General features: G+C 37.0%; 1 protein-coding gene across 1 annotated transcript in view; it reads left to right on the plus strand.

Moving 5' to 3' along the window:
* Nucleotides 1-846: 846 nt before the first annotated feature.
* LOC117113562 (constitutive coactivator of peroxisome proliferator-activated receptor gamma-like) overlaps nucleotides 847-13944 on the plus strand; it is a 27269-nt gene continuing 14171 nt past the window's right edge. The window contains exons 1-4 of the mRNA XM_033256935.1: nucleotides 847-977; nucleotides 9309-10837; nucleotides 11329-11600; nucleotides 11837-12043. Of these exons, the coding sequence (XP_033112826.1) occupies nucleotides 9415-10837; nucleotides 11329-11600; nucleotides 11837-12043 (1902 nt within the window). The 5' untranslated portion in view covers nucleotides 847-977; nucleotides 9309-9414. The remainder of the gene's footprint in view (nucleotides 978-9308; nucleotides 10838-11328; nucleotides 11601-11836; nucleotides 12044-13944) is intronic.

Here is a 13944-nt window from a genome sequence, read left to right on the forward strand (position 1 = left end):
GCTACCACCAGATTAGCCGACTGAGCTAAGCTGCTCTCCAATTCGCCACCCTCCAATTGGAGACCACCTTTGGGACCTGCACATTTGGGATGGTTTTGGGGGTTGGTCTTCAATTAGAGGGTTAGCTTTGTAAGATTGTTTAATATTTGGTTATTTAAAAAAGGTAGTCTCGAATTAGGGGTCTAGTAACTAGAAGGTTCTCGCGAATTGGAGAATGCGCACCTAAGTGCAAAATTAAAATCACATGGTAGTTAAATTGTTCCAGTAGGCAGCGCTGGCTCCGGAAATTTGGCAGGGGATCTGACATGTCCGACAGCGGGGTCGAAACCAGGGGGCCGACTAAAAGTCCCTGGTGGGGTTCATAGGGAGAGTTAGGCCTATCCCAAATGTGTGCTTTTTAAACCACAGTTCCTATTGGGAATTCCATGGCAATCAAATACACGTTTGGATAGGCAAACTAATATATTGGTCTGACGAACTCGTCTTGGTGTCAGACAACCGGGGTCCAGGCCTGCGGGGAATTAGGACTAGGTAACTGCCCCCACCCCACACCCCTCCCCGTTGGCGCCATCGTGACCACTGCCAGCACCGGCTGTTGATTACTCTTCCTCAGAATCATTATCAATATCACACACATACACACAATGTAATTAGAAATTGAGTGTTTCCTTTCTGAGATCGTGTGGGTAAAACTATTGGCCACACCCCTTATTTAATAATAAAAATAACTTACACATGGCGTATATATACATTAAAGTTTATTTGAAGGACCGCTCGGTCCCTTAAGTGTGATGACCTTATTGTCCCGGCCGGAAGTAAACGTGCGAGTTCGTTGTATGTTGATGGCTGGTGTGTTGTCTGATGAGAGAAGAATCGCATCACCGAGTGTTTTTGATGATTAGGCCTAGGCATTTGTTGCTCAAACATTAAGCTAAATTGAAAATGCATTTCATCGTTTACAATCAGATGGATTCTAGGTAGGCATAGTTATTTGTAATGATTATTTTTTTTTAAATCATATGGTCAAAATGAAAAATCTAGTCCTAAAATACTGTGTAGGCTAGGCCTAGGGCCTAGGCAAGGGCAAGGACAGGGACGTCCGCCTCCTCCTCCTAGCTAGGGCCTAGGCCATAGGCCTAGATCCGCTTACTCTAGCGTAGGACCCAGCGTAGGAGAGAACCTTCTCAGTGTTTACTTCTATAGGCTATATTTTATTTTATTATGGTGAGGCTATACTATAATAAAATAAAGTATAGCCTATAGAGTAAACACTGAGGCTAGGCCTATACTTTATTTTAATATTATACTTATATAGGCCTAGGCCTAGGCTAGGTAGGGGCCTAGGCCTACAGTAGTAAGTAAGTAGGCTTATATCGTATGGCCTGCCTAGCTATCTCTAGCCTGGCTAGGACTAGCCTTAGTTTAAGGAGTAGGTTTTTTTTAGTTTCATAAAATAACTTCAACTTTCTTTTTTCTCAAAATGTCCAAATCAAAGAGCTCAATCACCAAACGCATAGAGGCTTTTTCGCATGATGCGCTCTACAAATCCAACTATTATTATATTAATAGCCTAGGCTATTTAGTGCTGTAGTTTGATAGGGCTTAGTATTAATTAGAATGGTAGGCTAGTACTTTACGATATTTATAGGCTAGACAGGCCCTATGTATATTATTACTTTTGGCTTTTGTAGGCTTCGCTGAGTAAATGGCCCAGGGCCCTAGTCTAGGTAGGAAATACTGTAGTCGCATGCACATAAACTATCATTGCACTGGCACATAGCTGTCTGTTGGCGCCTGAGAACCCTCGTCCAGATGCTGCACGTGCATTGAGGGCCAAAGTGAATTTTCGCATGATTACTGAGTGCTGTATGCAAAATCTGATTTTTATCACTAGAGAAGCCCCTGAAGTTTTTTCATGCATGCATTCTGATCTTTTGAGGTGCCATTAACACTCGGACAGACATTGTACGCCAACATCGTTGATAAAGTCGGTGCACAGAGGAAAAATCGACACAAGAAATACTCAATTATTTGTACCAAAAAGCCACAAAATTAGCTGTTGTGTATTTAGGATTTCTTTTCTGGAAACGCGGGAGTATACACAAAATTCAGGAGACCGGGAGATTGCTTGAAAATTTGGGAGACTCCCGATTTGAATCAAGAGGGTTTGGAATGTAGCCTATATTGTATTACCATTAAATTCTTTTTGATAAGATTACTTATAATCTAATTTTTTGAGCAAAATTAGGACCGCGCAATAAAAAGTTTTTAAATTACTTTCCTGGGTCGCCACAAAATTGTGGCTCACCCACAGGCCGTAATTTGCCTACCTGTGGTATAGGGCACGTCACCAGTTAAAATATAATAATTGGTCTACACTATTCATAAAAAATATAGTGAGTGCAACCAAGTTTGACTAGGCCAAGGCTAGGTTGGTAGGTCTACCTGTTGCCAGCTAGCCTTTTGTAGATCCTCTACCTAGAGGCTTAGTCTAGATGAGACCTGGCCTAGGCGTAGCATATACTGTAGGTTACTACTAGTTATATAATGCCCCAATAAAAATTGTTAAACTCGCATATCGCCGCATCTCTTTTTGTCATAAAAATCTTTTTTCCTGTAAACTTCGATTGTTGTGTTATGAAAGTTTGTTTTACTTGAGGGTTTGAAAACTTAAAACAAATTGTTGTTTTCTGTTGCTGTCATGCTAGGGGGAAAGTATGTGTTATGCCCCGTTTTCCCCCCAGTTTTTAAATATTTTAACAACCTGTCCTTATTAGATGTACCCAGAAGAAACATATCAACAAATTATTTCCTCTTGAGCCTAGCTTCGTTTACATAATTAATAATTAAAAAATATGTTACCAGGTGCATGTTTCAATGGTAAAAAAATATGGATGTGCATAGTAACTGTGCAGTTAAATGATAAGCATGTGAAGGTTTAGAGAAGGCTGGAAATCTGTCTTTGGTACCATGTAGGGTCTCATGAGATGACTGATTGTTGGCTTCATAGCCTAGAATGAAAATGAATGTAGAATATGGTGTGGAACCAGTCGAGGATGCATTACAATTATTCCATTAATTTAATTAAAATATAGCAGTTATAACTGCTATATTTTAATTAAATTAATGTTACCGATGCTTTTTTTCTCTTAGTAATAATAGGGAAATTGATGACAGTGGTTAGAGTAATGATGTCACAGAGACTTGGTCTATTTTTAGCTCCTATGCTATAACTTTGGCTACAGTTAAAAAATAAAAAAATAAAGAAAACAACTTATTGGCATGAATTTGCCAAAAGAGTTAGAAGTTTGCCAAAAAAAGTAGAAGAAAATTTATGGGGCTTTAATAGTGAAATTAATAAATTTTGGAATTGGAAATTTTGGCTTGGCCCATATGGACACGCAAAATTGTCTCTCATGCGAGGGTCATTCAAGGAGCAGAGTGATCCGACTCCAATTAAAACCTGACACCGGCCAGTTTTGAAGCAGAGTCTTCACAAGAAGAGGGACATTGCCTCTAGGCCAAATACTCAGCTCTAGTTCTACAGTACAGTAGATCCAAATCACGATGCTTTTGAGATTAAGTTATACAGCACTGGCCTATTTGTATCCACTGAACTTGTACCTTCATTTAAAGAAATCAGAGGAGAACCAAGGAACTATCTATTGCCTCCCCTCAGAATTATACAAATTGGAAGGAGGGGTTGGTCCGGTTAAGATGTATTTTTCTCGATGGGAATTTTGAGCATTAGAGGACCATAACTTAAAAAGAATGTCTGATTTATTATACTTAGGCCTAGGCCTATATAGGCCTAGGCCTAGGCTAGGGGCCTAGGCTAGGGGCCTAGGCCTACAGTAGTAAGTAAGTAGGTTTATATCGTATGGCCTCCCTAGCTATCTCTAGCCTGGCTAGGACTAGGCTATTTAGTGCTGTAGTTTGATAGGGCCTAGTATTAATTAGAATGGTAGGCTAGACAGGCACTATGTATATTATTACTTTTGGCTTTTGTAGGCTTTGCTGAGTAAATGGCCCAGGGCCTAGTCTAGGTAGTAAATACTGTAGTCGCATGCACATAAACTATCATTGCACTGGCACATAGCTGTCTGTTGGCGCCTGAGAACCCTCGTCCAGATGCTGCACATGCATTGAGGGCCAAAGTGAATTTTCGAATGATTACTGAGTGCTGTATGCAAAATCTGATTTTTATCACTAGAGAAGCCCCCTGAAGATTTTTCATGCATGCATTCTGATCTTTTGAGGTGCCACTCGGACAGACATTGTACGCCAACATCGTTGATAAAGTCGGTGCACAGAGGAAAAATCGACACAAGAAATACTCAATTATTGGTACCAAAAAGCCACAAAATTAGCTGTTTTGTGTATTTAGGATTTCTTTTCTGGAAACGCGGGAGTATATACAAAATTCGGGAGACCGGGAGATTGCTTGAAAATTTGGGAGACTCCCGATTTGAATCAAGAGGGTTTGGAATGTAGCCTATATTGTATTACCATTAAATTCTTTTTGATAAGATTACTTATAATCTAATTTTTCGAGCAAAATTAGGACCGCGCAATAAAAAGTTTTTAAATATACTTTCCTGGGTCACCACAAAATTGTGGCTCGCCCACAGGCCGCATTTTGCCTACCTGTTTAAAAAATAAAGAAAACAACTCATTGGCATGAATTTGCCAAAAGAGTTAGAAGTTTGCCAAAAAAAGTAGAAGAAAATTTATGGGGCTTTAATAGTGAAATTAATAAATTTTGGAATTGGAAATTTTGGCTTGGCCCATATGGACACGCAAAATTGTCTCTCATGCGAGGGTCATTCAAGGAGCAGAGTGATCCGACTCCAATTAAAACCTGACACCGGCCAGTTTTGAAGCAGAGTCTTCACAAGAAGAGGGACATTGCCTCTAGGCCAAATACTCAGCTCTAGTTCTACAGTACAGTAGATCCAAATCACGATGCTTTTGAGATTAAGTTATACAGCACTGGCCTATTTGTATCCACTGAACTTGTACCTTCATTTAAAGAAATCAGAGGAGATCTACAAATAGCTCTCCTCCGAGAATCAAGGAACTATCTATTGCCTCTCCTCAGAATTATACAAATTGGAAGGAGGGGTTGGTCCAGTTAAGATGTATTTTTCTCGATGGGAATTTTGAGCATTAGAGGACCATAACTTAAAAAGAATGTCTGATTTTTACTAATCTTTTTTTGGGGGACAATTGTCCTAGGATGCAACAGTCTGGGGAGATAATGTCACGGAGGAAAATGTCCAGGGACAAAATACCGGGGGAAGTGTCCAGGGGGAAATCAGCCTGCTTCAGAAGTTTTATGTGTATTTTTTCTTGGTTATTTTCTGTGAACTTTGAAATAATGGGGTTTAATTTCTCTGTGCATGTCTCAATGGAAAAATTGGCCTATTTCAACAGTCTTTTGAAAACATCATCTCCAAAAAGAATGTGCTCTAATTATACAGTAAATTTGAGAAAGTGGAAATGAATGTCTGAATTTTATATTCAAAACATAACAATATTTTTTACCAAAATTTTTTACAAAATTGGTCCGTATTTCGCGATCATATGCCGTGTTACCCAGGGACTGAGGCTGTGTTAAAACCTGACTAGGATAAGCTGCTTCTAAACATTTAAGTACAACAGAAACAGAAAATATATACTGTATATACAGTGTACACTATACAGTAAACAGTATAGCCTACTTCAGTTTTAATGTCCACACACTATCAGGATTTACTTACATTATAATTGGAATCAGGGAAGAAATTTAGTAATGAACCAATTGTTAATCCTGTGCACATGCAATATTTTGGTATATCAAACTTTAACAGAATCTTGTAACTTATTTTATTTAATCTTTCTTTAAGAGGTTTTTTTGCTAATTCATTTTATTTGAGATATTAATTTAAGATCATGTTTCATTATTTGTGTCAAAACAATTACTTGTTTAGATTATTGTACATGGTTTGTATTATAATAGAATTTAAAATAATTATTATATTAAACTGGATGAGTGAGGTTCACAGACCTTTAGTTGTAGTGAAGTTTGCTTTTGTGACTCTGCCTGCTCTTTCAGTTTATTGATATTGTAAAATACATCACTTCGGGGGTTTTTTTTTGGAAATAAAGAATATGAAATTAGAAAAATTTATGAGCTTGAATACAATCAGAATGCAAAAACAAAAATCAAAATTCAACAGAAACGAAAGTTTGTACTAAACTTTGACCTAAGATACCTATTGGAATAATGTTGTTTAAAGATAATCTTTTTTGGTTCTGAAATATTATACTCACAATAGAAATTAAATTGAACCCTGGATATTGATATACCTGGGAATTATTAATGACTTTTGTACAAACTCTATTTGATGGCTTTTAATGTCAATGTCCTATTTAAGAGGGAAAGGATGAAATAAGTGTAAAATTAATCTTACTTAGTTAGAATAGGTGCATTTTAAGTTACCATGATTAGTTTTGCATAATAAATTGGCTTTGGGATTATTTTAATCTCAACAATGCATATGTAGCTACTGTATTAGCTAAGCTTTACTTCTATTTAATTAAACTGTTAGTTATTACACTAATGTTAATGAGTAATTTATGAATTCACCTTTAAATTGATTGACAATCATTTTGTAGATTTTGTATAGTAAAAAGTCTTTAGACCAACAGACTTTGATAACATTTAAATTAGCAACTCTCACTTGTTTTGTTGAGTGTTTAAGATTTTACCGCAGCCGGTGTATTTTTAACCCTAACATCGAGAGGATGGGGCTGGTGTGGCTAGTGACCTAGTGCTCGGGCCTCGCTGGGCACCTGGGACGATAACAATGTATTTTTATCAAGATCTGATTACTATAATTATGTGTTATTTAAACTTATGTATTTTTATTACCTTGTTACTATAACAGCATTCTTGGTATTGTTGTTGTCTTCACCGCCACTGATGTTGTTGGTGATGAGATCATCATTACAATAATTGCTAGACTTATTGCTATTATTAATTTCTAAAAAAAACTGAAATTATCCTTTGTGTACAGACCATGCAGCTCAAACTCAATGAAATAGTAACTAAAGTTGGAGATTCAAGATTCACTTTATTTGTCAAAAATTAGGTGAAATGCTTTTCATGAAAAATACAAACAGGAGTTAAATACAGAAACACTAATATTAAAAGACTTTAAAAAAAAAAGAAGAAAAAAAAAAAAAAAAAAAAAAAAACAAAAAAAAAAAACCAGCTATATTTAATTCCAATAAAATACTGACCTATTGAATACTGTCTTATTAATTTAACACCATTTAAAATCGTATCACTTATACCATCTTAACCTGATGAGTTCAGATGGTAATTTAATTTTACTTTTGTTCATGAAAAACACTGTGTTAACCAGCTTTATCAATACATTATTACATGCATACAACCAGAGATTGAGCATATGTTCCATATGTGCTTGATCCAGTGACCGGGAGATAAAATATTAGGTGCATAGAGGTCTCTGTAATATACGCTATGTAAGTCGACCATTCATTGTATTGGATTGGATTGGATTTATTTGGTGTAAACACCAAGGATAGCCCACAAAAGTCTAGAAGAAGACTTATTTCCAGTGGGGTCCTTCTGGTGGTGATTGGGCAGTACACCAGGAGACAATCCCCTTCTCTTTTCTGAAGAGTGTACTGCGTTCTTTAACATGCACATGGGCCATAAATGCACACAGGACCAACGGCTTAAACGTCTCATCCGAAAGAAGGTGCGCTATTGTAACTTGTATTTCAGCCCTTCAGCTGAAACACAAGGGGAGGCAGCGATGGGAATTGAAATGGCGACCTAGAGATCGCCAAGGTTCAGCGCACACACAGTGGTTACCACCAGATTAGCTGATTGAGCTAAGCTCCTCTCTACAATTACTATTATTTGGTGATCCGCATCTAGTGCGGATCACCTCTTGTTACTGTCAGGATCATCATCATCTTCATCTTCTTTTTTTTATTCTTCTTTCTTTCTCCCCTTTTTTGTTCGCACGATATCTCGATAAATTCCACGAGTTACAGTACGCATAATAGCACTTCAGCGAACATTTGGCTTGGTCTGGAATAGTCACGGTAAGCTTTTCAACGCGCTCAGTCATGCATGACGTCAACTAAGCGCAATTTTGCGTTTTTACATTATCGATCATATCAGCCTAACCAATTTGCCATTTCGAAATCGCATTAAGTGGGCATTAACTTCAGGTTAATATTCAATATAATGTACCCTAATTTTACGCGTGCGCTTCATAACGCGTGCGACAAAATTTCAAAATGCTTGAAATCACTTTTTGACTAAATTAGAGCACGTTTTAGGCCATTCTTAGCATTTCAACATTTTGTTAAATTTTCCAATACGCGCACGTAAAAATGCGCAGGTATGGAAGCTGAAAATTTTTTTTTTTACATGTTTTGGGTTCATCTGAATTTAAAGAAAGTGAATTTTAGCTATGACGTCATTTTTGAAAATACGTATTTGAGCGTATCTCACTTATCCTTGGGCGATTGTCTTCCAACTTTGAGTATGTTATAGCTGAGACAATTCTCTTTCAATCTTCTCTCCTCAAAAATTTCTTAACCACATAATCATCTTAACCAGTTGTCATTTCTGAATCATATTTAGTAAGCATAAACTTCAGGTCAAGGTTGAATGTTATGTACCTTAATTTTTTGTGCACGCGTCTTAACGTGCGCGTACGTGTGCGAAACATTTTCTATATGCTAAAAATCAGGAATATTTTTATTCAGTTATAGCTCCTTAGGATGAAAAGTGACCCCCAATTTTTATTACATATTCTGAAAGCACATGAGTTGTAGATATGATTTTATAGATCATTATGGCTGATCGGAGATTCTGACGTCATCATATTGCCATCTGAATTCAAAAAACTGAATTTTTATATATGGTAAATATTATGAATGATAATAAGTCCCTCACTAACAGGCGTTTGACAATGAGAATTGATACATATATCTCAAATCATGAGTGAACATTTTAGGACATTACCATGCGCACGTGCGTCGTGACGTGCGCGTACGCATGAGTAAATCTTTTAAAATGCTTCAATTTCTTTAAAAAAAAAAAACTTAATTAGCATATACTTTGGGCCATTTTCAGCATTTAAAAATTGTTCAATTTGCACCGCGCACACTTCCTCGAGGGGCAAAGTGCGGCGGATCACCTAACTCGTCCTCAGTGATGAGTTCAAATCTAGTTAATGATTTCTTTTTGTTTATCAAAACTTTTTTTTTTATTTAAGAGTGGTTTCAACCAAATGTGCTGGCTATGGAAATGGAAATGGATCGCTATAGAAACCAACAGGAAAGTTCTGCTATATATGAAGATTTGAAACAGTAACCAATAACATGGGTGTGAAGGGACTAGGAAGGTATATTGATGAGCACTGCCCTGAAGCATGTCTAAAAGTCAACCTAAGGTTTATGGCAGGAGATTACAGAAGGAAATATCAGAAACCGCCTACTCTTGTAATTGATGGTTGTGGCTTGCTTAGGAAACTCTATCCTCCTCATTGGGATTGGGTATATGGGGGTCAATGGGTAGAATTTGCTAGTAATGCAAAGAAACTAGTTGAAAAGTTGGAGGGTGCAGGCATAAACCCTGTATTTATATTTGATGGAGTTGTGGAGAAAAGGAAGCGAGGGACTTGGATCAAACGGAGACAGAATGACCGTAGGCTTGTTGCAAAAATATATAGGTTCATCAAGGAGAAGGGTAGGCACCCTGATAGCCATATGTACTTTCTTCCAACGGGATTAATGGGATTTTGTAGACAAGCACTAAAAGCAGCTGGGGCTACTGTAATGAAGTCTACAGTGGAAGCCGATAAAGAAATTTATCAGTATTATTTAGAAAACAGTTGCTTTGGCGTGTTGGGTCAGGATTCTGATTTCCTTATTTACGACATCCAGCATTACTTTTGTCTGCAAGATTTGGATATTAGAACTTTAAATGTCAAATTGTATGATAAAGAAATAATTCGTCAGCATTTAAGGCTTGAAACATATCAATTCCCTTTGCTTGCTTGTTTATTGGGGAATGACTTTCTGGAGCCGGATCAGCTGAATAAATTTTATTGTCATCTTTTCAATTTGCCACCTCATAAAAAGCCTCCACCAATGAAAGAAAGGGTTAAGAAAGTTGCAGACTTCATCCACGATCTTGGAATACAAGAACTGAATGAGGAAAATTTGAGGCATTTGGAGTGTGATCTACTAGGATCTAACCAAGATCTATTTACTTTGGTGGTTCAAGATTATACATTGAAAAGTTTTACCAAAGCTGTAAAATCAGAGGGCTTCCAAAATGATGTATCTTTGCAGCCAAAGACTGGAATGAATCCTTTCCTCAGGGATGATCAACTAGAAAGAACACTGAAAATCAGTGTTAATCCTGAGGTGTACCAGAAAATATGCGATACTCAAATAACATCACAATCTGGTGATATCCGCAAATTAATACTATTTGCAGAATTAGATCAATCTACATCATTAGAAGATGATGAGGACATCAGCATGCCTTCCTCTGGACTTCTGTTCCGTCCAATCAGAAGGAGAGTCTATGGCATTGTTCTCAACCAGAAACAAGATATTGGGTCAAAAAAGGAGGATAATCTCAGCTCACATAATAGTACATTATCACTAGAACCTGCTGAAGTGGGAAATAATGAGAGTGGATCATATGTGGTTGGTGTGAATGCTATTGCAGAGTGGGTTGTCTATTCTGGGTTCACTTTTAGTAAAGAAGATATCGTGCCAATGGTGAGACCCTGTAAGTAAATGTAACCATTTGAATTAACTTTGTAAACATTCTATACTACACATCATCACCATACATAGACACAAATAAAACTTGATAGTCTGACAGAACTTAACAATATCTACCATTATGTTCTAACGCAGGGCATCAAATATAATTATGATCCACTTAAGGTGATCTCAGCCTGACTATGGTGGGCGCTAACATGCAAAATTATGTATTTTCTCCTGATGCCTGGATATAGCATGGTGTTTATTAATTTTTTACTTTTCATAATGGGCACCTCTTAAGGAGGATGTCTGCTGCTCTCTCCCTGTATTTGGTGTTGTTTACTGAACATAGAACCGATAAAAAAAAAAAACTCATATTGAAAATACATTACATTGTAAATTAATAATGAATAATATTTAAGACTATACTGTACATAAGTTTCCATATCCTGCAAAAATCTTCTTTGTGCCTAGACCATTGTCAGAACTACATTTTTTTGGTATCGCTTTCAGGTGACTCATTGACACTGGATGATTTATGGCTTTCTAATGGAGATGTGGCAGAAGAGACACGTCTGAAAGCATTTTTGTTTTGTGTACATTGTGACATCCATTTGGAGTCTGTGTTCTCGATTCCTGAGCAGTACATTGTGCTCTGCCTATTGCTACACTACATGATTAAGATGGACTCCATGTGGCAGATCAGCGAGCGTGATGTTGATGCCTTCATTGCACAGACTGTCTGCCTCAGAACTCATGATGAACACAGCTTAAGAAATCTGAAGGTTAGCCTGTCATCTTACTATCATTTTGTATGTATGATGATGATGATGATATGACGTGAAGTTGAAAAAATTTGTTAGGATTTATAATAGCATCCTATCATTCATGGGTACTTGTTAAGAAAACCTATCAAATATATTTGCTTGGTGAAGTATGTGCCTTAGTGCATCGAAGCTTCAGCATTTTGCACTGTAGTCTAGTCTTTTTCTGTTATACTTGTTTGATTTTCATATTGCAGGTGCCAAGTGTTAAAGCAAGAGCAGTACATTTAGCGACGTTATTCATGAGGGGTATATCAACACTCAAGTTGGCCAACTCCACTTGCAATGCTCCTATTAAAAAGGATGCTTTCCATCCTTGGAGATTCTTTGATGGGAAACTTTTTCATAAAATGTATCTCATGGCTGATGAAGGAGCACCACTTAATGTCCTGTGTAACAGAGAGGTATGTATCATTTTAAACATGTTTTTTTTTTTATGTGTCTGTCAGATATGTCAAGTTCACTGACATTGATAATGTTTGCATTTCTCAAATATAAAGCCATACCTAACTCAGTGTAAAGACTTTATTTTCATACCTGATCAAATTAACACATGCAAAAGCAGGACGCACAATAGAAAATGCGTGCACTTTGCACACTATAGGCACTCGGTACACGCATCAGGAAAGGAATTGGTTTTTTGTTATTTTTCAGGATCGTTTTGCTAAGTAACACTTGGCATCAAGCAAAGAAAGGAATACTGTACACAAAAAAGAAATGTCAAAAATGGTTAAACAGAAGTGAAAACCATAGCTAAACAAAGAACATCTTGTATAGTATCATCAATATGTGCACGACACTAGGGGACAAACAGCCCTAATGAGTCTTTTAATAATAAAATCTTTCTTTTAAAACAGAAGCTTGTTCACTAAAGGTGGTGTTCTTTAACGAAAACTTAACTTATGAAATGTAGAACTAAACAAGAACAACTTATAAAATTAAAAACTAAAGGAAAACAGAAAAGCTTAAAACCAAAAAACCAAAGATACAACCAAATAAAATGTGCTTAAAAATTATATTGAAATTATCTTTTTAAAATTATTTAGAGTTGTAGTATTGTTTGTGGTCTTATCATTATTGTTATTGTACTTAAGTACTTAAAAAAGAACTTAATAAATAGACAGTACGTTGCTCCAAATCATTTGGCTTGGACCAAAGAGATGTATTAAAATTATAATAATTATATTTGTCAATTCAATCCCTACTTGGGCTAAAAGGATAGGATACACAAGGTTTGTTTTTTAACATTACACTACATGTAAATATAGGTCTCTTGGTGAATGTGTGAGGCACAAGAGTTCTATGGTCTCATATTTGGAGTTGGCTCATTAATGTATAGTATTGAAGGGTGTGTAGCAAGGGTAAGTTTTTACTGCCAAAAACGTTAGTAAATTAGTAAAACTGTGCTAAATATAACAAAAAGACAGTAAGTCCGAAAAGAGACAGACATTTTGAGATTAAACGTTTCGATCTATTTGATCATTTTCAAGAATTCTGATGAGAAAATCTCACCCATCCTTATATGTTTGACCTAGTTCAGACTAGGTGGATAAACCCAGCTCAACTCACCGGGTTTATCCACCTGCCAGTCTTAACTAGGTGGCTTATCTCAAGCCGGGCTGTGTTCCTATAGTAACTAGGCCTGGCGCGCCACCGTGTTTAACTTTTCTAAGCCGGGCTTTAATCATTGCGGGGGGTCTTGCATTGACTTCGGGTGACAAAATGACCAATCAGCATTCAATTACGAATGCTGTGAGCGAGCGTACGTTTCGCTAACAATGTTTTGAAACACTTTTCCTGGTTACGGTTCATTATTATGCAAATTCTCGCCTGGCTAATCCCGCTAGTCTGAACGCCCAGCAAAGTTAAGCCGGGCTTAACATTGAGCCGGGCTTAACTCAAGCCTGGCTTATCTCCAAGTCTGAACGTAGCCTCTGTCTCTTTTCGGAGTTACTGTCTTTTTGTTTTATTGCTGCGAAGCAGCCAATTCATATTCTTGACAGCAATTTGACCTCTGAAAGGTCATTGTTTGTCAAGAAACAAGGGCCTAAGACGACTGAAAAGCGGAGTTTCCTTCTTTCGTTCTGCCGGGTAAAATCAATTACTTTAGACGACGTTTGTAGACTAACCTACACATACCAATGTCCGCATGTCTCGACGCTCGAGTATTACTATTCAGTGTTTTTACTATATTTCTAGGTGTCCTATTTCTATGTTTAATCAGCCCATGTCTCAGCCACAATATTTTGAGGCCAATATTATTTGCGAACCCAGTTAAACTTATTTACTACCCAGTTAAACTTTG

This window comes from Anneissia japonica, unplaced genomic scaffold (genome assembly GCF_011630105.1).
Source record: "Anneissia japonica isolate Jap-2015-1 unplaced genomic scaffold, ASM1163010v1 scaffold287877_len585272_cov192, whole genome shotgun sequence".
Taxonomy (NCBI): Eukaryota; Metazoa; Echinodermata; class Crinoidea; order Comatulida; family Comatulidae; genus Anneissia; species Anneissia japonica.